The 27,104-nt window shown below is 39.4% G+C and overlaps 1 protein-coding gene across 1 annotated transcript; it reads left to right on the top strand.

The window, feature by feature from the left end:
• Nucleotides 1-5,504: 5,504 nt before the first annotated feature.
• Nucleotides 5,505-9,137, top strand: LOC147443897 (monooxygenase 2-like). The gene is made up of 6 exons (XM_086526702.1): nucleotides 5,505-6,020; nucleotides 7,181-7,327; nucleotides 7,443-7,505; nucleotides 7,587-7,752; nucleotides 7,847-8,069; nucleotides 8,401-9,137. Exons 1-6 carry the CDS (start codon nucleotides 5,680-5,682, stop codon nucleotides 8,949-8,951), a joined length of 1,491 nt encoding a protein of 496 aa, XP_086382828.1. The 5' UTR covers nucleotides 5,505-5,679; the 3' UTR covers nucleotides 8,952-9,137.
• The last annotated feature ends 17,967 nt before the right edge of the window (nucleotides 9,138-27,104 follow it).

The following is a 27,104-nucleotide window of genomic DNA, read 5'->3' as shown; positions in this document are numbered from 1 at the left end:
TTGGCAATTCAAAACCTTAGTTGCCACTCCTCTTAGCCTTTGAAAATCGGCTCTTAAGTATCTACACCCACGGCTCAAAGTGGTTAATTATATAGAGTAGAGGAGTAGGTCTAACATAGCAGAGTTGCCAAGGGCTAGCTCCTTTCGGACTTCTTATGGCTCAATAATGGTAAAGCCGTAGGCAAGTCTAAAAAGACTCCATTATTAAGTCCAAAGCTCCCGAGGTGTGCACCATCCCCCACAGAGTGGGCTAGATCCCAGTTCCACTTACTCTATTATAATTAACAACATCAACCATTTATAGGCTACTTAAGGACCTCTCTTCTTAAGCAAGAAAAGAGAAACCAAATGCTCTGATACCAATGTAATGGAATTTGCCTATTCAATTTGAGAATAGCGGAATTTAATGAGAGTACTTTCAAGAAATGATTTTGTGAGCATAGCGGGTAGACATAATTGAAGATAGCAACATAATCATAGCAATTAGTTAACTTGGCATAGACAATACTTTTGCAAGAGAGAGAGTTTAGAGAACATGACAACAATTGAGGACCGGATTTATGTGGAGCCGGTCCCCCCTCCAATAGGCATTTGTATTATGATTTCTCCCATAAAGAGAGACTTGTTACAATACAGTCTTTGTGTTCCTTGTGACCTAGGTGATGCCATGAAGATGGAAGGCTTCATGCACCACAAACATAACATAAACTTGAAGAAAGCTTCAACTATCCCAGGCCTCAGTCCCAAGACCTCAAACACCTTCGAAGGTGGAGAGAGCTAGCAGGGAATGAGGGTAGGGAAGAGGAAGAAGAAACATTTCGTAGGAGAAAGAATTAGTTCCTCACTTATCATACTCTTGTTGCTAGCATACATAATAGCATAGTAATGAAGAAGAAGGATATGGCAAGCTTAAGCATTGAAGCATGGCTCTTGGTTGGATTTGCACTCCATAGCCAAGAGTGTTGGTGTAGGCTCTCAACCTCTACTTGCTTGGAGAGGGAGCTCTTGCACTTTGCATATCACACAAAGAGAGTGCTTGTGAGTGTGTGTGGGTGAGTATACCCCCTAGGCACCCCCCTAGCTTGCTTGGGTCGACCCCCCCTTGTAGCTCATGCCTGAAGCTCATTGGACCCTTCCAGGCCTAGCCAATCACAAGCAAGAGCCATTACAAGCAACATGGGTAGCCTTGGGACAAGTGTCCCCCTTTCCCCTTTGAGAGAGAGGACTTGATAAATGCTAAAACAATTAGATAATTCATGTAATTTATCATTGGACCCCTTTGAAGCCTAGCCAATAGGCTTCAAGCAACACATGAAGGTAACATGGGTAGGGGCCTGACATGTGTCCTTGCTGCCTCTTCAAGTTGGGCTTCCCTTGTGTGTGTGAGTGGGTGTTCTCTCTCTAGCCCCTAGGAAAAGGGCTCGCCCCCCCTCTTGTAGGAATGCTTTTGACTTTTAGGTGATCAAGCACCTTACTCACCAAGCATGACAAAGCACTTGAACTAGGGGGTGTTCCCACAAGCATCTCAGGCAAGCTTCTCAAGGCACCTCAAGTACTTTAATCATGCAGCAAGTCAAGCACCTCAAGCATGGAGCCAGTCAAGCACCTCAAGCATCTTAATCAAGCACCTCAAGCATGAAAAACACCTCAAGCATGACAAGCACCTCAAGCATGACAAGCACCTCGAGCTTGGGCCGGGTTCCCACCTCAAGCTCAGCCCTAGCTTACTTAAGGTCAAAGGACTTTTACACACATTTATTGGAGGTCTTCAATGAAGCTAACCCTAAGGTCTTATGCTCCATTGGTTAGCCTTGCTCTTTGATAGACCATCTCCCTTTTGGGCCCCTTTACCATTGGCCCCGTGTTGAGATAGATCTATAAGCACATACCTATATCTTAACACTTGTTCCCGTTTATTCTCCCACATTAAGTGATCAATTTAATATGAGAAAATCATTTGGGTTAGTTAGATATTAGATTTTATGACAGTCCCCCACCTCAGAAACCCGTGCAACATCAGAAAGCCTGTCCGAGTTTCCTAATCTTGTCCGACTTTACTTTTTGTGATGACATGGGATGTCGAGATCTCCTCTCTCTTCATGCCCTGCTTCCCTGCCCTTGATCTTATAGTTTGGCCTTCCCTCAAGAACTTGTGTTCTTTAGTCTTGAGGTGACCAACCCTTAAAAGTAACCATGGCCATCATTTGTACACTATCTCTTCTCAATCTAGTGGTGATAAAGGTATGGCTAACTGTTGACATTTGTAAGAGTTTTACTAGTATGTATACCACTGGAAGACATCTATGTTAAATAGGGGTTATGTTGCAAGGAGGCAATGGCCATCTGAACATAACCTTGCACATTCATTCAATGAACCATAGATAGATCATGTGTGCAATAGAATTGACCATGAGGCTATGATATTACAAATACAATTGATGTTCAACAAGGAGGCAATGACCATGTAGGTAGCCTATAGCTCAATGAAGAAAGAAGTGATGTGACCAATTGGGTGAAAAGTTAAACAATTGCAATCATTAATGAAATTATAAATATTGTTTGATTAGTCCTATGGGCAGATAAGGAAATTAGGGGGAAATAAACCCTCTCTCTCTCTCTCTCACACACACACACACACACACACACACACACACACACACACACACACACACACACACACACGTACGTGTTCATTGTGATGATATGCAAGGGAGCTATGTATAGGTCATCAAAGATATGATAAGACCATAATTATGGAGAAAATGCATGTGTGAAACAAAGAAAAAGATGGTCCATAAGAATAACTAATATATCACCCATAAGGAGTCCCTTCAACTGGAAACCTAAACATTAGAGAGGATATGGAGGCAGGGGAATTTATATCATTGCAGAAGCATGGCCATGCAACTACAAAAATTTATATATATATATATATATATATATATATATATATATATATATAGAGAGAGAGAGAGAGAGAGAGAGAGAGAGAGAGAGGACTTTGCACTCGACCACTATTGAAGACATGGAACTTTTGTCATCTTCCACTCTATTGGCCAACCTCTAGAGAGCTCAATCATCTTTAAGAAAGCCCAATTCACTTCAAATTATGTCCATAGCCAACGTATGCTTGAACACACATTCAAGGAGGAACTTTCGAGAAAAATCTCCGAGCAAACACAAAGCCGAGCAAGTTTTTCCATGCAATCAAAGAGAATTTACATGGATCTAAGAAAAAAAGAGATGAATTTCTTGGACCCATTCATCTATCAACCAAAGCGACAGTTAAAAGAACACTCCTTTCAAAACATGTGGTGATCACATAGTAGCAAGTTGTAAATAAGACAACTACATAAACTCAAAATATGCTTTAAGATCATATAGATGCTTTAGCATGCCACACAAGATGACAAGAACGCAGTAGCCTAACTAGATGTATATCAAAACCCTTGTAGCATGATATCTTATGCATCAAGTAAACATATTTCTCAAAAGAGCTACTATATAAGTGTTGAGATCCATGGTTGTGTGGATGATCTTGCACCTCCAAGTGCTTAGAACAACTCAACCTTGGTGAGAGCAGCCTAATGCATAAACTCATGTGCCATAGGATCCATACCACAAATATATGAAAAAAAAGTACATATGTGAGCATCTTGCTCTCTTGCTGCTGGAAATCCTCACATGTGCATCACGGGAAGTCAGCAAGGGTCACAAATTTTGTGACACCCTTTGCAACAGAGCCATCTCTGCTGCTGATATAAAAAACATGGCTTTGAATTAAAACCACAGATGCTTCCTTGACTCATTAAGCATTCATCATTCTACCCTTTTAAATTATTTCTTGGAAGTCCTTTGTGAGTTTACTCCTCCACTTTACTAGCTTACCATCCTGATAATCGGGATGAAAGCCACTTGGTACTTTGCTATTTGCCCTGCACATGTGGAATCTTTCCTTCTTTACTCTAAAAGAAAGCCATTACATTGTAGTGTTGCCACCTTAGTTGCAGTCAAAGATACTCCACTTCCCATAGGCCACACTCCTGGCACACGCGTAGGGATCCTAGTATCATGTCATCAACCTCCCATGTGTATGTGTTGCTTGACCAAACGAAGTCCCCCACAACATTAAACGGCTTATTTCCAATCGAGGGATATTTGCAATGTCCCCAAAACTTTGGTACAACACTTTGAAGTAGATTGCACATGGTCATCAGTAGGTTGGTATTGGAGCCCTGTGTTGTATCGAGGCATTATGATTGAATATCCCTCTCCATCCTTACATCGGGTTGTGAGCACTGAACTCGGGCTACGACTACAAGTGGGTTTTAGGGCTACGAGTAGTGGTAATGAATTGTGGCCTTTACCTTGAGACCTCGGTTGGAGCGGGTGGTTGCCGACGAAGCAAGGTGGTGTGGAACGGTTGGGATAGCTCGGAAAGAACAACCACTTAAATTCACGATTCTCTTGATAATGATCCTGCCACAATGAGTGCCCATTAGCTTCTCTACCAATAAAAAACTTTGTATTTTTTTTAAAAAATATCTCCTTTTTCATTAACGAAAAGGGGAGAGAGACATCACAAAGGGGCGAAGCCAAAAAAAAGGTATAATTTTTATAAAAATTTCCTTTTCAACAAGAGTGGACAAGTGTCCATCATTGGCAAGCTTTACATCAATGGCTAAAAAATTACACCATTTGCCCATCACCCCTCTATGGCCTTTTGTAGGCCAAAAAAAAAAGTAGAGCCACCTTTCAAAATTTAAGGGCTCATCTTTTTTTCAAGGTCTTTAAATAAGAGAATAGAAGTTTGTATGAAAGTGAAATAACATTCTTTATGTATATATCTATGTAGACATCTCAATGCACACTTTGTTCAAAAATACTTGTAGGAAGAGGCTATGGGAAAAGAAGCAAGGACTTGGAGACGGAGTTGAAGCTAAAGCAGATGCAGAGCAGAGAGTTTTCTCTAAGCTTCATACACAAGGAGGAGGAGTACCAAAAGCAGACAACAACTCAGAGAGTTTTCTCTCAGCTTCATACACAAGGAGGAGGAGTACCAAAAGCAGATAGCAACTCACCGAGATGGAAATTCTATCTAGATTTTTTTTTTTTTTATAATAGCAAAACTCACAATTGTTAGTGAATTATATTGAACAGCCCAAAAAAATACAAGGTCTTGTCATGCTCTTGTTGAGCCATGACATCCATTATATCTAGAATCTTAAAACATGTACAAGTGAAAGGTGGGAGACGATTGTTTGAGCAAGTGTGGTTCAGCTTTCAAACGTGCCGCTTTGAAATTCAGAACAAGAGGAAAAGAAAAACACTCCTTAGATTTTGAAAAGTATAAAGTAAAAATATAAAAAATTAATTAAAATTTATTTGTTTTTCTTTTGGACAGCTAAGGACACCTCTAAGTAACGTCTATGGCTATAGGATGCACATTTTGCACGTGGATGGTCTATGCGCATATTATATCGTCGAAGGAAGGTAGCTGTCACGCTGTGTGTTTGGTGGAGAGAGAGAGAGAGAGAGAAGAATATCTGACAATGGATGGTCTCTATATTATATCGTAGAAGGACATGAAATGGCGAAGGAAGGTAGCTGTCACGCTGTGTGTTTGGTGAGGAGCTGAGAGAGAGAGAGAGAGAGGGAGAGAGAGAAGAATATCTGACAATGAATAGCGCAACAGCAAGTTTAGAGCAAGGGGTTCTTGATTTGGGTACCCCATGTGTAGCCAATCTCAGCATGTGTAAAACACCCATCCGCCAAATGAGACCCAACACCTGGGTTGCAAACAAGAGCGTGTTGCAGCATCGGAGACAGCCCTTCACTCGCCTAATGTCTAGCAGGCAGAGATTTAGCAGAGTGTATGCCACTCCTACTTCAATGGAAGCTGCTAATGTGGGTGCAAAAAGCTCGACAGAGGACAATTCCAGACAATTTCAAAAACTGCACGATGTTGTTATTGTGGGAGGTGGGATCGCAGGCCTTTCTACTGCTTTGGCTCTGCACAGGTATGAAGACATCTATTGCCAAGCTAGAGAATCGATAATCCAATTGTGCAGTGATAATGAAGTTTAGGGAAGGGTTTTTGTTTGCTCAAGGAAAATACTAGCATGGGGGGCTTGGCGAGAAATTTTATGGAAAGTCACGGTTTGTGGGTTGGGATGTTTTCCTTGGTGCACATTTTGTTATGTCTCAGGCCCTTACATCTTGAAGATGCACTGCTGGATATGTAACACATCGCATGCCCATCTCCTCGTGTAGGTTCAACGAGACCTTGAGCAATTCATGTCAAGGCTTCACCTTGAATTGACTGCATGGGCCTCTAGTTTTCCACCTTGAATTGATTCCAGGGGGCTCTAGTTTTTGCTTATCTGATAAATAGACTTGTAGTTGCACAATTGCGGTAGGTTCTGGTTTAGAAACTGGATGGTGGGATGGCTGTGATACCTATTGGAGATGAGCTTTTTCTCATACTCCAATGGTGCCTAGTTGTAAGGCTTGCATAGAAATTGGCTAGACCGGAGGTCGATTCCTAACAACCTATCGGTTTGGGGTTTGGATGAGTAGCCCAGTTTGTGGAAACCTTGCAGGTAAGCGTGCATGTGCAACAACAGAACAGTACTGGGATGGGTGGCCTCCCGGGAAGTTTCCCCCATGCCATATCAACACCTTTTGAACTAGGTTGGAAACAATTGTGGAGCATGCCAAATAGATTATGTTAAATGGGGCGGAAAGGAATTCTTATTATCCCCCGGATCTTTACGATCGAGTCAGCTAAGCAAGTCAAACAGATTTTATTCCCCTCTTCATCTCTTGATCGTCAGAATATTGCAACAGTCATATGTTTGTTGTAATGGAGCTTCAATGTGAGGCTGGATAAGCCTGCCTATCGCACATTATACCCAGAATTTTGCTAAGAATTTGTATCCTAATGCTACTTCTAATGCATCGGGCTTTTGTTTGGATTCATCTGGGAAATACATTGTATAAAAAAATTCTTTTTTTCACGTGCTTCCAAATAACGATCTGTGAATGTCCAAAGACAATATTAAAGAACTGCTTCAAACACATTTTACAAAATTGTGGTTTGTGGCATTGCTTTATGTTGACCTAAGTTCTCATGGCTTACATGCGTTTTGCTTCAATAGTGATGTTGCTGTTGCGACAGGTTGGGAATCAAGTCACTGCTCTTAGAGCAAGCAGAACAGCTAAGGACAGCTGGTGCTGCTATAGGCCTATGGACCAATGCGTGGAAGGCTCTTGAAGTCCTTGGGGTTGCAGACAGCCTTCGCAAAAAATTTGTAAAGTTTGCTGGGTACTCTGTTGATGCTGATTTGAAAACATGCATTCAGTGTGACTGATAATTATGTTAGCTAGATTTGGTGCATGGTTTATGTCCTAATGGGCTTTGGTCATTACTCATTTTGCAGCATTGAGTTACTTGAACAAGATGGTAGCTGCCTTTTAAGCTTAAGACTTGATGAAGGACCAAGGTATGTATGTGTTAATGGCTTTATAAATACGGATAGTGCTGGGTTACTTAGATGACCTTGTCTTGAAAATTTTCGCAATAGTGATCTCGAGCTACGTGGAGTTGAGAGAAAGGCATTGCTTGAAGCTTTAAAAGAACCTTTACCAGATGGTGCAGTGATATACGAGTCACGAGTGATTGGCATCAGAAAGCTTGCTGGGGGTTACACAGAGGTTGAGTGTGAGAATGGAGATATAATCCAAACAAAGGTTGTTTTCCCGTTCCAAATCTGATATGTACACTACATGCCATATTTGTAATGCCAGGTCTCGATCATTTTCTATACCAGTGTTTCAAATGCAGGTCCTTATCGGCTGTGATGGTATTGGATCTGTCGTTGCAAAATGGATGAACATGGGTGAGCCCAGGTTTGCTGGATATGCAGCCACACGGGGATTGGCCGTGTATCCTGATGGGAATAATCTACATAACAAAGCTAAGCAGATATTGGGGCGAGGAGTGCGAGCAGGCATTGCGCCTATGGATGCAAATCGAGCGTACTGGTTCGTGGTGTTCAATTCTTCTGGTATGTTGCAAATCACATTATTCCCATCTTCTCTACTTAGTTTCAAAGAGCTGTCAAGAGGGTATCTAATTCTGTGATTGTATGCATACAAAAATGAAGAGAGTGAGCGAGCCATGCACGCTATAGCTGAAACTCTCTCTAAAACCGCATGTTATTACTATAGTCGATCATTCTAAAGGGCATGTGTGTATGTGTGTGCGTGCACGTGTTAGAAGTGTGGTACGTGCTTGTGAGTGCAGTGAAAGCTTTTGCATGCATGCATGTGGCTGTGCATGCACCACCATTGAATTTTTGTCACAAGTATTTATCATCACTTTTTGGTTATTGACAGGTGAGAGAGTTACAGATGCAGAGCTTGTGCGCAAAGAGGCATTGGATTATGTCAAAGGATGGTCCTCTACGATTACAGAGGCAATCAACAGGTCGTCACCAGATACTTTGAGCAGACGAGGCATAGCTGATAGGTGGATGTGGCCAGCGGGGGGGCCTCCACTTTGCAATAATGGAGTAACTCTTGCAGGGGATGCAATGCACCCAATGACTCCGAACCTTGGGCAAGGAGGTTGTTGTGCTCTAGAGGATGCTGTCATTCTGGCTCGGGCACTCTCAAAGGCACTGGTCTCCAATGATTCCCGACAGTTAAATGAGTCTCCGGAATTTGACTTGAAGGAATTGGAAAGGATAAACCTTGCCCTCAAGTCCTACACTGACGGGCGTTGGCGAAGAATTCTACCCTTATCTATACGGTCTTACATGATAGGTGTCCTGTTGCAATCGGATTCCGAGCTTGTCTGCTCGGTTCGCAACAAGTTACTACCCAAACTCTTTAAGCTTGAGCGCTTAATAGATCACTCATTGTTTGATTGTGGTACCCTACAATGAAAGCAGTCAATGCGAATGCGGCAGAGGTGAAAGGTGCGACATTTCATGTGGAAATTCAGCTTGTTAGGCACCATCTAGTGATGTTTATGAAAATTGAGGATAGTTCTAGAGGACATTAGCATGAAACTACATGAGGCATATGCACGATTTTAGCCATAAATAACCTCGTGCCGACTTTTGCGTTCACTAATCCTGTCATGTCTACCATTACCATTGCTTCTGTGTGTTTCCTTTTCTTCCAACTTAACCGTGCTGGACAGGCTGCTGGTGGTGAGCATCCTGGCTTTGGTTGTTACTGGTTTAGGGTTTTTTGGCTCTAGAGAATTAGGTTTTTAGCTCAAGACACATTGGGCAGTCTTTTGTGGTGTCTTGGAATAATCACCTTGAGATTGAAACTAGTAGATTGGTTATCTCGTTTCCATTTCGAATGACTCGCTGAATATATCTTGAGGCTTATTGGGATTGTTCCTATGCTAGAGGACATGGCAAGACATCTTTCATCGAAACATTAATAGTTAAATAATCCTATCTTTTTGAGTGCAAAAAGTAAATTTTGCACTCAAAATTTACATAAAAGTAATAATTAGCATATTTACCAAGATATGAACAAAGCCATCATCATAAGCAAGAAACAATTTGAAAAAACACTTGGCTTCCATCAAATATGGCTTTGTAATCCATGCCGAATCTTCATCTCTGAGATAATCACATCATCATCACGAGCACTATAACATAGAATTAAAAGTGGTCTTGGAAAACACAAGAAAATCCTTGCAAGAGAATAAACTGACCAAAACATGCCTTTGCTAGATCGGAGCTATCATGAGAGGGAAAGATCGAGAGAGCATTGAAGTGTTACACATCCACACACAAGAGGAGAAGATAGCAGATATATGCATTAGTGCACCGTAAATAATATCCATTATAGCTCCCCAATGTGAGAAAGGTTGTTGCTTAAGGAAGACCGGGTAGGTGTTGGGTCTTTGGTTATGAGACGAGCTAAACTAGAATAATTAAGAGCGTCAAGATGATATTCAAAATATAATTAAACTAACTAAAGATGAATAGAAAAGAATTTAGGATCGTGAATTAACTCAAAAATTAAGAATGCAGTAATGCAAATGCAACAATCAATCGTCCACTCAAAATCCAATCCACATACACCTTAATGAGTTCACCAAAATGGCCATCAAGCCTATGATGCAGAAGATGCTCTAGCCTCACCTCGATGAAGATCGAGGCTGGCTCCATAAATTTTCCCTTCTTTTCTCCTTGTCCTCCTACAAGGGCAACGCCTGTCTGATTTTTGGGGTAAAGCAAGGTAGTACAATGCTCAAAACACTTTAATTGTTGATGATTCTGCGTAGAAGTGCTTTTATGATCTCCGCCATTGCTGTTTGATTTTTTCGAATCTTGAAAATATGTGGAAGTCTTAGTTTGATGGGTACCTTATTGATAAAGTTGTGAGCTTGCTTTGGCTTTGGTTGCTTGCACTTCACTGTCCGCAATATGCTTGGGAGAACATAATCCATACCCCCATGGATGATGAGAGCCTCTCAGTGTTGCGGTTTGTAACTAAAACTTAAATTGTTCTCTGATTGGCCAACCTCTGTATACCCTCTTACTTGGTCTTTAAAGGCCTTGTATTTTTTTCTCAGTGTCCCCTCTTGCTCGGCCTAAAAAGGCCTTGCACTTTTGAGTATACCCAATATCTCTTCTTGCTTGGCCTTTAAAGGCTCTGTACTTTTTGTTGAATGTGTAACTTACTCTATATACATGGTGTGTTTATAATACAAGTACACGATTCACAAAGTGTACAAAGGACTAGCATCTTGAAATCGGATAACGTGTCCGTGTGTCTTGTAATCCAAGATAATTGTTGTTTTGTATTTTGGTAGGTCTCTATATAGCATATCTTCTTTGTGTGGCTAATGTTGCAAAGTAGGCTTATCTTATTAGTGTAGGATTAATCGGTCTCTCACTCACACTAACGTGGATATTGGTCCATGCTAATGTTAATATGCAAGTTACTTTATAGTATTCCCCTTAATTACCTGTGTGCAAACTTGAATACACCTTTATGTCGATTAGCATATACGTGCGCATTATATTAATACACATGGATTTTTTTCTTCTCATTCCAAATGTTTGCTAGTTACCATAGTAGTTAGCATACACCTGTGTGCTAGTTAGCATAATAAAGTATGTTAAATAGCACACAAGTGTATGCCACTTAGCATACAATTTTATGCTAGTGAGCATAAACCTATATGCTAACTAGTGTACAAGTGTATATAGTACACTAAAGCTTAGAACCAATATTTATATAATAGTCATTACCTCTTACGTGTATGAAAAATAAGTTTTATAGTATAGCCATCGACACTTACATGTGTGCTAACTATATTAATTTATGTTAACTAGCACATAGGTGCATTCTAAGTAGCATACAATTTTATGTTAGTTAGCATACATTAGTATGCTAACTCGTGCACAAGTGTATGCACGTCATTACCTCTTACATATGTGGCAGTAAGTGTATACTTTAGTTAGTTTATCCTTATTGGTATCCTGTTTAGTGCACACTTGTATGATAGTTAACATACATGTATCCTAATTAGCATACAGTTGTATATAACTACCAAAAGTGTATGCTAGTTAGTTAGCACATATTGTGATGTACTTCTGCCGGTTGTCTATGCTTACTAAGGAATGGTTTGAGGAAGATACGTCAATAGACATCCCATACACACTTTTCTGGAAATAAGTTTTACCGTTTCTCAAAAAATAAGGATAGGTTTCAATTGGCATGCTATTATAGATAGCCTCATAGGTTTCTAGAGTAATATAATAGAGGTTTATTATTTTCGGGATCTGGTCCATGGGTATCTTTATATAGCACTCAAGATGTGAGAGTACATGAACATGGGCCATACTGTAAGAAGATTGTAAGAATCCAGGTTTCTTTGCTTGTAATACAATCCCTTGATCACTTATAAATCTTTGGGAATGTTATTCTGCCATTCATCCATGTAATTGTCTTGAGCCTCTTGCTTCTTGGAAACACACTTGACAAGATAGAACTCGACTGCTTCTATATTAGTTGCAGAATCCAGATGCACAACAAAATTCTTGCCAACTTGAAGTGCATTACTTAACACATCATGATGTTCTTCATACAAGGCCTCATCTAAACCTTTCTCATAATCCAAAATAGGGTTAGTTTTTGTCTAAGGTTGAGAAACATGGTATTCCTAATGTGGAACATGTGCTTTATTAATGCACCTATTCCGACGACCATGCATGCAAGCATCACAAAAACAAGCCACATGTCTAGTGGCTAGCCCTATAGAATCACGAGGATTATATCCATGGATGACGTGCCGAACCCTAGAGTTTAGGATAGATTGACAATTCGATTTTACCTCCCTATCCACCTCTCCTACTTTGACCTCCCAAAAAAAAGGTACAATGTCTCTCTGTTTTGAAGTATAACAAGCATCCGTATGCTAAGATAGGTGGGCCCTAAAATAAGCGACCACATTAGATGCACAATTTAATGTAGCACCATCTGGTTTGAACTGTTTGTGAGTAAGTGTTCTCTTCACCACAACCCTTGCTCCATCATGTTCTCTCTTGCCATGTCGCGATGCTGAGAAGAAACGGCTCATCTGTATCCCTGTCGAATCTTCATACTTGGTAAACCTGCATGCTTTGAATTGTGAAGCAACACCATTTGACCACACCCAATGTGATTTGATTGTTATGCCTTGCTCCTTCAACCATCCAAAGTGCAACATAAAGCAATGCTCTACAAATAAGGTATCATGAACTATGTCATTTGAAATGAAAAAGTGGACAATTTTGATGACATTTCTAGCCTTCTAATATAGGTTATGTGAACAAGTATTGTAACTTGTGTCAAATGCCAATGCATAGACTACATTTCATTTTTCTCTTTGAAGGAGTAGTTCTCTGCAAAGTCGATTAGAGAGACAACCATGCCATTGGGGAAGCTATGAATACATTATTTAAACTTTTATGATTGCCAACAGGCAACGTAGTTGTGAGTAATGAAGATGCTCATCTTGGATTTTGAAAGTGCAAGAAACTCCCATGTCTGCATTTCCTTGTTTAGAAGATCTTTTATCTTCCTCATGTTACTTTCATTGTCTTTACTCTTCACAAATGCAAACACCTTTGCTATAATGGACAACCCTCCCTTTCTTGTGTCTAGAGGATAGAAAACTAGTTTCTTGAATCCACCATTTTTGCATTGCCCCATCAAGCACTTTTTTGTTATGGAAGAGCTCCTCCTCTTGCTTTGGATAGACCACCAACTTCCACAATTGGGTGACGTGAGTGAAAGTATCTATTACTAAGGAGCAAACACTACTGAGATCATCTCCAACATGGAGGCCAAACTTCTAGAAATGCATGTGATTAAGTGCATCTTTCAAGAAATAAATTTGCACATGATATTCGCAGCAACATGTATATCTATCCTTCACTTGACGCACAAACAAGGGCTTCCTTCACTTGATGCATGAAGAAGGGCTTGAAGTGACTCAACAACGCAATTGAAATTTGCACTTTAGATGAAGGGCTTCGAATCTACAAAATAACTCTCTGTCAATAATAAAGTCTAACAATGAAATCCACACATGCCTTTAGATATGCTACCAACTACATAAACATGGAACTTAGGCCTTCATGTATGCTACCTAGCAGGAAGTGAACAATATGCTAGCTATTGAAGGAGAGGAGCCGAGAGCACAGTGGAAGAGGAAGAGGAATATACACACACACTCACACACACACACACCACCATAGCTACACACATAGGTTGGTGGTGTGTGTGTGCGTATTTCTCTTCCTCTTCCGATGTGCTCCCGGCTCCTCTCCTTCATTTGGTATCAGAGCTAGGAGCACAACAAAAGAGGAAGAGGAATACGCACACACACTCACACACACCACCAAATTGTGTGTGTGGCTATGGTGGTGTGTGTGAGTGTGTGCGTATTACTCTTCCTCTTCCACTGTGCTCCTTGCAAATGCACCAACCACATAAGATAAAGAAGAAAGAAAGGGGTTACACAGTGTGTGTCGCCTCTGAGACCAATTGTGAGTGCGCAAATGCGGTGCGTGTGCAGAGAGAGAGAGAGAGAGAGAGAGAGAGAGAGAGAGAGAGAGAGAGAGAGAGTACACAAGATATGGGGTGGAGCTCTCAAATTCACTGTATGAGCACAATGTGAGAATGAGTGAGAGCTCCTTATTATTTTATGTATAAAGAGTGAGGAGATAAATGTGGGTGGTCGGACACTGGCCGACGGACATGGGCAAAGCACGGTGAGGGTACACCGCCTTTACCAAATAGTTTCCATATCAATATTCTAGTTAGCATGGAGTGTATGCTACTAAGCATAATGTGTATGCAAGGAATCATGGCCCATATGGTAGTTAACATGGATTGTAGGCTATCAACAAACCTGGAAAATATGCTAGCTAGCATGGGCTAATCATGGAGTGTATTCTACCAAGCATGGCCCATATGCTAGTTAGCATGGAGTGTAGGCCATCAAGCATAAACAATAACTAGGACCCAATGGAGTGTATTCTAGCTAGCATATCCCATATGCTATTGATTGTGTAATGTATGCTACTAATACTAAGCATGGCATGTATGCTCGGCGAGAATGGCCCATTTGCTAGTTAGCATGGTATGCAAGCTACTAAGCATAGTGTATATTCTACTTAGCAGGGTGTGTATGCTAGTTAGCATAAACCATATGCTACTAATCATGGTGTGTATGCTAGTAAGCATGTTATGTATGCCACTTAGCATGCTCCTATATGCTAGGTAGTATGTCATGTTAGGTACCAATCACAGTTATAAGCTCCTATATGCTAGCTAGTATGTCATGTAAGGTACCAGTCATAATGTATGTGCTAGCTACCATGGCCTATATGCAACTAATCATGGAATTTATGCTACCATAATGGTGTGTATGCTACCATATGTACTATAAACTAGTCATGATGGAGTGTATGCAAAGAAGCATGGTCCATATGATACTTAGCATGGTATTTATACGCTACTAGGCATAGCATGTATGGTACTGATAATATAGTATATGCTAATAATTACTAGGGGAATTTCATGAAATTTAATTTCTAACCTTTTAAAATTATTTCTTAATTTGGCATTTAAGTCTCAAAAAAATAAAAAATAGCAAGTGAAGTTGATTGAAGTGCTTATGGACCAGCTCGGTCAAAGGCTTGGGACCAAAAGGAGAGAAGTCCATAGAAGAGCGAAGATAAATGTTACTTAGTTATCTTCGGCATAGGTACATGTCAAGGAATGATATATCTATTGCGAGAAACCTTGATCAAAGATATAACGCAAAGGAGATTACCTAGAGCAATTATAGGAGTCTAAAAATAGAAAGTAACTGTGCTAATTTCAAGTAATAAAAATATTCATTAGACTCAGTATGAAGTCTAGGAAGCCTTAGGGTACATTATGGCAAAAAACACTAAAAAAGGGCTGTGTAAGGAATTGGTTAACTTGCTAATTTGCAGATTCGTTGATGATCAAAACTGATCCAAATTTGGTCGTTTTGGTTATTTAAACATATCTATGCTATTTAAAGCTATCTAGGTACATATCTCTAAATATTCAAAAAAATATCATTTTCAAACCATTCCTTTGCGGCTCACCATGAACTGTGTTCTCATATAGCTGTTTCCACTTTTGAATGATTCAATCTCTTCTTTTTCTCTCTTACTCTCTTATGACCTTTTATAGTGCTCTACTCACTTTCACGAGCTTTCTCTCTTCTCTTCTAATGCTAGCAGCTCTACTACTATTTTATCTCCATTATACTTTCTGTGTGCTCTTCACTACTTGCAATGAGTAACACATCTTCCATTAGTAATACATCTTTACTACTTACAATGAGTAATACATCTTCCATTAGTGATAATTGTAAGTTACTTGAACATTAAGATCAACCAATAATATGCAACTACGCGGAGTGTCTATCAAAGACTAGTTACAAATGCAAATGAAGCACACTAACTTCGCAACAAGGGGAAAAAGAACATTGACCTATGGATAGATGGGAGCTTGTATCCATCGGATTCCAGCATTGAAAGGTATCCATGATTTCACACACCCCATGATTTGATGAGTTTTTTTGGAGATGGGGTTAATGGCTTACTATGATATAGTCCTATGCTATCTCAGTTATACATTCAATACCTCCAAAATTCTTTGTCTTCGAATGCAACAAGAATTTTAGAACTTAAAAACCAAATAGCCTCTCTAAAAAAAGAAAATCATCAACTGCAGACCTTGAAAGAAACTCCAATAGGATTAAGAGCACGAGTAAAATGAGTAAGAGATGTAGTAAACTTGGCAGAAGGATCTCGACAAAGAAAAAAAGGTTAAAAATTACTAGAGATCATGTGACCAGCCTCTTAGGATTTGATATGTCCAATGCTTAGGAAAGGATGACATTCTTGAACGAGGTAATGAATAAGAATGACATTTTGAAAAATTTAAAACTTCCCAAAAATTGAACCCAAAAGAAATTGTAATTCAAAATTTACTAAAAGATATGGATTTATTGGTCCAACCTTCTCAAATGCAAGAAGTTTGTGACATAGTGGAAGTGAGTAGAAGGGGTTATAGGGCCATCTCTAAAACTTGGTTCCAGGTCCTTAAGTATTACAAGATTAAAGTTTTTGGGTTGCCTAGGCCTCACAATGTTGAGAAAGTAAGGACTCTGTTAAATGAAGAAATACCTGAGAATTTTGGAGAATACTATCATATAGAGGGAACGATGCCATACAAAAAACAGAAGAAGAAATCTTCTTTTGAGTATAATTTTTTATAATAACATTTGGATGAGTATAAAAAAAGTTCAATCGGCTATGGTAAATACTGTAAAATGCGAGAAGTAGATTGTGAAGGAAAACTTATATTTGTTATGATATTGGATGAGGTTCAAATTCAAAAATGTCAAGAAATGGAAAGAGTATCTATATCCTTAATGAATAGAGCATTGGACTATAGCTAGGGTAAGCTAAATTCTCCATACCACAAAACTCAATAAAAATTTGAGCTATGGTGGATTGGAGCAGCTCAAATACCATTAGAGAACCACGATGCATTAAAATGTATTTTTTTGGAGATCAACATCCCCTCTGTTATACAAAACCAAAATGCAGGTGAACAACTCCATGTAGATGGCATGGGTGACTTCATTGTAAAATGGCACTTGAGTGCCGACCTTAAGGCACTGAAGTGCATGTTTGGTATATGTGGAGGTGCCAATACCAAGTATCCATGTATGTATTGCATGGCAAGCATGGGAACGAAAGGATGGATTGCAAAACATGAGGTTGGAAAACCACCATCGATGAATAATATGAACTTCATCGACTGCCCATCGTCCTCTATGATTTGGGATCCAATTCTAGCAATAGATTAAGAAAATATACAGATTTGTTCAATGCATGTAGAGATTAGCTTTGACTCCATCTTGATTATGCATTTTCTATCAAGACAAGTACACTTACAGATGAGTGCATAGAAAAATGCAAAGCTTTGCTCTCTCGAATGGGTTTCCATGGTGGTCAAGTGCATCTAAAAAAAGATACTACTCTTTTTAAAGGGATGGGTGATGTTTTGCAAGATGTTTCAATGGAAGGAGTAAAAACCAAAAGTTTTTTGAGCAATCGTGATAGCAAACAAGTTGAAGCTATGTGGAACTGTTGGAAGGATCTCTGTGTCATAACAACCAATGTCAAAAGTAGACAAGATGTAGCCAACAAACGCATGGAAGTGTCGAAGAAACTTGACAATTTTTTGAAAGTCTTAAGACAACAAGTTAGCTCAACTACTTATGCAAATGAATTTAAGAAGGAAATAAAGGTTTTAATAACTGCTATCACAAATGCTTGGGGAGAAAAAGACATCACATATTACTTGGTGAGTGTTCAATTACTTCTTAAATTCTAGATACATTTCACATTGCATCTTATGAGTTAAACTAACATTGTTTTGTAAATTTTTAGCATATTCTCTACCTACATGGACCATATTTTGCAAAACAAGGACCCCTTGCAACATGGAATACTCAAGGAAGGGAAAAATCTCACTATCAAGCGAGGACTTCATTTTTTAGATGTACGAAAAAGGGAGGGGGCAAAGAAGTAATGCAAAATTATTCAATTGATTCTATAGGAGGCAATTACAAAGGATGAGATCAAACAACCATGCTGTTCAACCAAAAATGGAGACTTATGATTCACTTTGAAACTTTGTACCTCTTTCTAAAAAGATCCAAATTCAAAATATATATCTTTATGAAAAATTTTGTCGATTTTACATCAATTTTTGACTTTTTTGGTATCATAGGGCATGTCACCCGTGTATTACAAAAAATTTCTCTTTCTATAGCCCCCAAGGAGGTTGAAATTTGTCTCCTGAGTTGCAGCTGCACAGCTAGAGTAGCAAAGAAAATATCCCACTCTTGACGCATTGAATCTTGCAACATACCCAAATATTCTAAGTGATGTAGCTTTCTCAAGTAGCAGGACCTTGTTTGCATTGATTTGAAGTGGAGTATTGGGGTGTTCATTGTTCAATACCCCCCTATATAATGTGCATTTTTGGGCTATTTAAAAAATCCCTCTTTTAAAATGTCTAAATGAATAAAAATGACACCTTATTTTAGATTGTTTTTTCTAAAATTGATTATAAAAACCCCTTATTTTAATGTACCTCTTTTAAATTTCTTAAAATTTTTGTACTATTGAACTCACGTTATACATTAACATGATTACATAGTGCACCCCCAAGAGGGGAGTGTACCCCATAAACCGTGACTTTATCTTGAGGGAAAATATTGGCAACTCAGGATCTTCAAAATACTGCATGTGAATATCACAGAAGGTGGAATTATCCAATGTAGGCAAGTAGTGCATGAGAGAAGAGGCATCCCTTCTGGAATTTCCCTCTGTTGCTTTCCCTCTTGAGCCTTCATCTCTCCCAAGAAAATTATCCTTGTCAAGGAGTACAATCTAAAAACAAGAAGTAATAAATAAATAACAAAAACTTGGAAAAAAAAGAAGATTGTAGGAAGGGAGATCAGGGTGAATCTGAACCTACCTTTTGCAGCTCATCCTCGGCAACAACGTTTTCTTGAAGGAGATTGCATGATCCATTTATCTCTCTTTTGTCTACACCCTTTAACTTAAAATCTTTGTCAAAAGATTGGATACCAAGCTCAACAAGCTTCTTCTCAAAATCCTCCTCTTTAAGAGTAGGTTTCTCCTCCACTCTTTTCATTCATAGAGCAAGTGCATCAGGAGCAGTAAGAAATAAGTTATCGAATGTCTACAGATCAAGTGCCAAAATTACTCCTTTGGCTCTTCTTCTGTATCAATGAATTCTTTGGCCACCTCCTTGGAAGCTTTAAAAATGGTTGCAATACAATAGTCCTCCCTGATATTAAGTAAGCATTGAATCTGGTGAAGAGGGATATACTATTTTCCATTCATATAAAAGAAGGGAAGGCTTGGAACAGTAAGAGAGGCCTCGAATAACTCTACCTCCTATGTGGACTCATCAATGACAATACTAGCTCTAAATTGAGCAACATCAAAATTTGAACTCTCGTGCTCCTCAACTATAGCATCAAAATTTGAGCAACATCAAAATTTGAACTCTCATGCTCCTCAACTATAGCATCAATTTATTCCTCCTATAGAACTTCACTTTTCTCAAGCTGCAAGATTGTGGAAACATTTGAATTTGTTCCCTCTTTGTCTGCATCTTTCACTTCATCTTGACCTTTGTCTTGTATGTCAGCTTTAAGCAACAAATAGAGAATAAAAGCAACTTCCTTTGGAACAAGGTTTCAAGGCTTTGAACGGACAGGACAAGAAATGGTCGGTGGGAAAACAAAAGAAGACTTCTTGGAAAATCTTCCTAATCTCCTTGTTACTTTTTACCTTTCTAAATTGGGCTGGTAGTAAATTCTGTTAGATGACAATAACTCTTGCTATCCAGTACAAAACACTGACCCTCAACTACCTCTTCAAATTCTTTGACCTCCTCTGATAGAATAACTTTCAATCTATCTAACGTGATTGCAAGATCAAATTTAGGATTGAATATTTCATATGTCTTTGTGTACACTTCCATGTCACCACCATCCATGATAGTAACCAACAACTTCTCACTTGGGCTCTCTTCCGAATCTCCTTTCGACCTTCATTAATCAGAATCGTCTTTTTGCTAAGCTTTGGGGATGATTTGATAGGCAATGGTATCAAGGGATCAAACCAAAATGATGCGATACGGCAAAGAATGAGAATGTACAGTGATGGATGGAGAGAGAGAAAGGGGCGATGTCAATGTTCAGGTTTGAAGCCTAAACGTCACGATATGAGTCTAAATGAACTTGTGGAAGTATACAAGGTCATGCCATGCGGGACACATTGGAAAAACACTTAAGTACGTTACAAAGTGATAGGGAGGCTTGCAAGAAAGAAGGTACACTTGTATCACACCGTGTGCGGGAGTGTTTGGAGGGTATGGGACAAGAGGAAAATGGCAATATATCTTATATGTATAATCAAAAAATGGATGTTGGTGACATGTGCCAAGCATACACTTGTGCCATGTGGCAAGGCTCCAACAATCATGTGTACAGATTGTCGATCGTATAAAAACTCCATGGCAGGTGCACATTGTTGGCTTCGCTCGCGTCTTTGGATCGCGTCATTTTAGAAATTTTCACTCATTTTATTCCAATTCTCTACACCCCACACAACATGATAGGTCTCCCACATGGTGCAATATGGCTATGCATTGATTATTGGCATCCCTTCCCATCGTGTCATCTAGGACTATGCTCTTGCTCATTTTGGCTTCATCCCACACGATGCGATAGAGCTTACTCTTAGTTGCTCATAAGGGTTTCCCTCGCTTTGTTTGGGCAATGTGCACGCATTAAGAAATTATTTTTGTAGTTTCCTTTGTCCCTTCTAATGTCCCGCACTGTGCGATACAATGGGGTCAGCAAAGTTTGAAGCACAAGTCATTGCTCCATTTGGGCATATGTGCATCCCATGACATCTTCCTATCATCCCGCACGGCGCAATATGATAGGGTCTTCAAAGTTTGCAGCACACCTCATCGCTCCGTCAGTCATTCCCTTATGACATCCCATGATATCTTTTTATCATCCTATACATGGAGATACGACATGTTCTAGAAAGTTTAAAACACACTTTATCGCTCCATTTGGGCATTCTTATCAATTATTGCATGACAACCCCTTGTTCTTGCTCATATGGCAAGAACAAAGAAAACTTCCAGAAAAAGTATAGAAAGTTCCAGGGGAGTCAAAGAAACATGATGAAAACCAAGAGGAACCAATTGTCAAGACAAAATCAGAGTAGAATGAGCAACAGAAGCCAATTTATAGGAAGAAAATGAATTATCAAGTGAAGACTTTAAGGGAGATAAGGAAAGAACATAAATCTACTTGTCTTCTAATCCCTAGGCTTCCTTTCATGAGAGTTGTCAAGGAGCTATCAAACATATTAGTTAGCATGAGGAGAAGTAAAAACTTTGTTTCAGTAAGGTGGAAATCTCAATCCTTGATGTGCCTTCAGTGCTCGTCATCCAGGTATTCGTAAGACCTATGCCTTAGTTCGATGGCAATTTTATTGGCCGGGCTTACATCATGATGTTCAAGAGTACGTACTAAATTGCCAACAGTGCCAAGTTAATCAAGCAGAGTGCCTCAAGGTAGGTGGCCTTTTACATCCTTTAGAGATTCCACAAGGTAAGTGGGAGAGTATCTGTTGGGTGTCCCATCATTGCAATAGCTCCAATGACCAACAAAATTATCAGTCTGGAGGAATGAGCTACCCGGCTAGGGCATGGAAGCACTCACACAATTAGTGAGCTAATCGTGGCAACACAAATGGTTAACTCTACGAGGTGAGCTTCTCGGCTTATGGAGGAGCTAAGCCGCAATGAAGAGCAATCTCCATATCCACTTCTCTTCACCTCTAATCAACCCAATCACACACACTATGATTGCAAGATGCACACAACACTAATCCTATCATGCAACTCACTAATCGCAAGCACACACACATAGATATATTGAGCACCACACTCCAATCAAACCTACATGCACACACAAGCAAAAGAGGGCAATCACACAAGATTAGAGAGGGATTAACCACTAATTAGTTAGGATCTAGCTAATCTAAGCATCATAGGCAATCATAAGAAGTATGAGAGAGGCATACTGAAAGAGAATGAAGCATTGATTGGTGTTAATCAAGTCTCATGAGCAAGGAGAAGCTCAAGGACTCCATAGCCACACACCTCAAGAGCTCTCACCAAAGAGTGCTCTCAACAAATGATTTGAGAACCCTAATTTCTTTTACACACTGCCTTATATACCTAGGTTAAAAATGTGCAATGTTCGGGTGCCCAAGGCCTTAAAATCTCATCACTTACTGAATCTGCAAACTAGGCACAATAAGGGACCTGTTCTTTACAACTTGGAACTCCAATTGAGCCCGTAACACATTAGAAATATTACAATGGCTTGAAATAAATCGGGAATTTAGAATACGTGACCATTTTGGAAAAACGTGGAAAATGTGTAACTCCAATATTTGTAGCTTCTTTTCATTCATCCTCGATGTGCATTTGTACGTCTTCAAACTTTAGCAGCTTCTGTTAACTGACGTTGACTTAGTTAACATTCCCCCCTTCCTATTTTAGTGCCCGTCCTCGGGCACTATTGAAAAGTGTCCATGGAGGTTGTGGAAGGATTTTGATTGGTTGTTGAAGGGCTGATTTCTTTTGTCGTTGAATTTGTTGATGAGGTTCAATTTGTTGTAGCATCTTCATTGGTTGGAATATGTATGATGTGATAGATGATGTTGCATTTGTCCGTTGTAATAGCATAATGATGAGGCTGATGTTTATTTATGAAAAGTATGTACAATGGAAGTAGAATGATGGGGTTCTAAATTAGGTTTAATACCTGGATGACCAAAGGGCAAAAACCCAGTGGAAAAAAAGTGCCTTTGGGATACGCACATTATTGGAGTACTTATTAGCATGGGGAATATTAATAAAATACTCAAGGGATTATTTGCTTATAGATATGGAATTAAAAGGGCGGCAAATATGAAAGGGTAGCATGATGGAACATTGGTTTGCCTATTGTAGTCCACTCAAGGTGCATAGGTGGAAGCAAAAAAAAGTGTCTAATGCATATGTCCAATGATGGGACATCCTATTTATGCATACACAAAAATGCATGGAAAAAAATATGTTGTGAAAGAAAGATTTTGAGGGTTATTCAGAAAGATGGTGTAGCTATAAAAGCATAGGACATGGCTTTGCAAGCTGGCACCTCTTTAAGAATGGTTTTTGTTGATGATGATATGTGCTCTCATCTTACTGTGCACTGTGCGTGAGTGTTGAACTCTACGACACTCCACCAATTGTAAGTTAATAGACTTTGACTCTTATGCTCACCTCATCCAGCATGAGAAACATGACTTTGATATGCTCAACTCTCCCAGCTTGAGCATAAGCCTAATAACTACGACTCTTAACACAAAGTTTAATATGACTTGAAGCTTTGGCACTAATGCTTTGCTCATTTTATGGCTCAACAGCTCGACTCTGACTATGCCAAAGAGTGTTTTTTGCACCATGGCGACTTGACTTTTTACATTCTTGTGCTTACTACAAACATTTCTTCAGGTAAAAGCAAGCTTGAATGCTCAAAAAGAGGATTGGTGAAGGACCAAGTTGTCATTGAAGGTTTCTTTTGCCATACCTGTTTTATCATCTTTGAATCTGCATTTTTGTTGGTTGGGTTGTCCTTGTTTGAATGTGAGGACTCCATTATCTGTTTGATTCTCCAATCAGGCATGTTGATAGGAGTCTTTGATGTTGTTGTAGGCCTTTGTTGGCTGTAGGCATTTGGCTTTTGATTAAAAGCATTGGAAGACTTAGGAATACAAATCTCTTGAGGACCTTTGTATCTCCATTGTTGACTTTGCTTTGCTCTAGGCCTTGTTGATTTCTTGATATCTTCACGCAGGTCTGGTGTAGTTGCAGTTGGCTTATGGTTGACTGGTAGCCAAATCTTTGTATACCCTGTGTAAAATCCTTGTCCAAGAGGAAGATTTTTTGAGATCCGTCTTTGTTTCGTATCCTCTTGAAACATGTGATTGACTTTAGCATCTGATGTCATCCTATTGTGGACTTGCTTCTTAGGTACCCTATGATATTGTCGAGGTTGATACCTAATGGGCCTTATTTCTTGGGAGGGTCTTGAAGTTACTTCATATGCCCTTACCTGAGGTTTTGGTACCCATATCTATGTGTTACCTCCATAGTACTCCTGTTCTTTTAAGCTCCATTGTGATGCTATCCATCCCATGTGTTTGTTTTTTTGTGTTGATTTCTTTTCTTTAATCCAAATCGGATCATTGACTTTGACTAAACTGCTCTGAACAAACACATGCTTGAATTTCCTTTGCTTTCTTGAGTACTTTGGCTGAAATATGTTTGCTTTTATGGGTGTCTTCTTAGAGGGTTCAGTTGGGTCAGCAATTGACTTGAAGTTTTGAAAGCCTGACTTTCTTGAAGAAACTGATCCATGAGGGTTCTTCGATGTAGAGGCATACGTTATCACATCTTCTTTGCTAATCGGTGGAAGGTCCACTTTAGATTTACCTTTGTCTGTAAGATTTGTCTTTGATTCTTGTCTTGGTGGCATTCTCTGCTCAATAGCTTTTGTGGTTGCTATTGCTTGATTTTCTTTAAGCTCTTTTGAAGTTGTGTTCGATGGAGATGAATCATGTTCAATATTCTTTGCTTTGGCATCAATCTCCATTTGAATTGTGCTTGAGGACTTTGTGATGTCGTTCGCACGTGACCAGCCTTGGTCTTCTTCTTGGTTGTCTCTGAAGACTGCATCTTCATTGAACTATGTAGCTCTAGGACCTTTTGGGCCATTGGCACTCCCATTATGATGTTGTCTGGCATATACTTTGCTATGATCACATGGAATTGAGCTATGATGATCTGTGAACTTACTTCAATGGTAGTGGAGATGATTCCCCAACATTCTGCTCGGTTTTTTTCCTGATATGCTCACAAATTCAGGAGCATCTTCCAATTGTGGTTGGCCACATCTTTTCCAAGTGCAAAGAGACATGAGGTTCTTATCTAACTCAAAATCTAGCTTTACTTCGCTTGATAGTTTTTCTTCATTCTCACCAACAATGTTGCACTTGAGCTCCTCAGGATTTGTGCTTGAATTGACTGCTTTTGCTGTGGTAGCGTCCTTTGATTGAGGTTTATCTGCATTTTCTTTGCTTTGACCACCTGCTTCAATCAATGTTGACTCCATTGGCTGTAATATTACACCTTTTTGCAATTATTGAGCATTGTCCTCCTACATTTTAGTAACCTTTGATCTTAGAAGATTCATTGTACTTTCTGGCAGAATCTGTCTCTTCGGAGGAGATTTTGGTGGTGACCTTTGTATAGCTTTCTTGACTTTAGCTTCTATTGACTTTGACTTTTGTGCCACCTGTTCTAACATCTTGAGGCTCTGCATCATCTTTAGATAGTCTTTGACTTCAGTCGGGCCATCAGTAGGGGTTTGTACAAGGTTTTGATCTTGCTAATATTCATTACCATGTTCATCTTGAAATGCATATGTGAGCTTGATCACATGTAACTGTTTGAACACTATCGGATTTGTTGGCTTTTGACTCTGACTTGTGGAGATCAGCTGGAACTTTTGTCTTTGATGATCTTCATAGAAGCATTTGTCTGAAGATTCTGATAGAATCTAGGTCAATTGGAAACTTCCAACAACCATATGGTCTTTCAATGGTTTTTGCCTTGAAGTGGTCTGTTGGCTAGAAACCCTAGGGTTTTTGACTGCTGTAGCATTTCCCACTAAAAGAGCTGAGCTTGATGGATTTACAGCTCCCCCCTTCCTAGGGTGATCACTATAACCTGCTTCATTGTAAGAGTTCAAAATTGTTTGGCTCTCGTTTAGTCTCACCTTTTGGGACTGTGAAGGCACACTTTGGGTAGCACTATTGACATTTGGCATCTGTAAACCTTCTACATAGTTTCCTATGTATCTTCTTGAAACATGACAAATTATTCCCCAAGTTAAGCTGTAGATAGCATTATCTTTGCCCTGATATTGTGGGTCTCCTATGATATGAGCTTCTGTGGTTTCAGGACCCAAGGCATCATAGATGCTAGACTCTCGTCTATATCTACGACTGTTTTGTTCAAAGTATATGCTCGTTTGGTCACAACATCGAAGCTTGATTTTTGATGGAGGAGAGTTTGACTTTGAACAGATTTTTGAATTCACTCTGGTAATGTCCTTCAACTCTAGAGAGGATGTGCTATAATAGATTCTTTCCTTTGAAATGAACTATCCTTTCTGATCTATCACTGGATGCACTTCTATGAGTTGGTATGTGGGCCGTTCAAACACTGGTTGATCCCTTTTGTACAGTTTCCCTTTTTGGTCTACATAGTGTGCATATGAATTATGTGTGCCATACAAAGTTAATGTCATTCTGTCTGATGTGTCTCTTAGACTTGTGAATGATTGCACACTTTTGGCAATGGATGCAGAATCATTTGCAAATTTAACAGTCTTTTCACCCTTCAGTGATATCTCAACACCTTTACTAAATTCATGCAAGAATTTGTTGTTCAAAGAATCAATTTTAATCTTTTCAGGAGCCAGTACATTTTTATGCTCATTTTGAACGTGCAATGTTTTTACTTGTGCTTCTAATGGTAATGCAAAATCATCCGATTGCATTAAAAGTGATGAGTTAAATGCACTTACATCGAGATTCGCATTTCCAATTTGATTTGTACCTTGCTTGTTGGCAGTTGATGTGTCTATTGTCTGGATTTCTTGGACAATCTCCAGCAAAATGTCCACCTTTTCGTCCACAATCTGAGCAATACGCCATGATTGGTGGTATTTCAACTGGTTCTATCATGTCAAGCTCTAGCTGAGAAGTATCTGCTTC

This window comes from Adiantum capillus-veneris, chromosome 13 (assembly GCF_014529385.1).
Source record: "Adiantum capillus-veneris isolate H3 chromosome 13, ASM1452938v2, whole genome shotgun sequence".
Classification (NCBI taxonomy): Eukaryota; Viridiplantae; Streptophyta; class Polypodiopsida; order Polypodiales; family Pteridaceae; genus Adiantum; species Adiantum capillus-veneris.
This window is presented reverse-complemented; position numbering and strand designations above follow the sequence as displayed.

Coding starts and splice junctions, on each gene's coding strand:
- LOC147443897 (XM_086526702.1), top strand. CDS start 5,680: ATGAATAGCGCAACAGCAAGTTTAGAGCAAGGGGTTCTTGATTTGGGT. Junction 7,506..7,586: donor AGACTTGATGAAGGACCAAG/GTATGTATGTGT, acceptor TTTTCGCAATAG/TGATCTCGAGCTACGTGGAG. Junction 7,753..7,846: donor GAGATATAATCCAAACAAAG/GTTGTTTTCCCG, acceptor TTTCAAATGCAG/GTCCTTATCGGCTGTGATGG.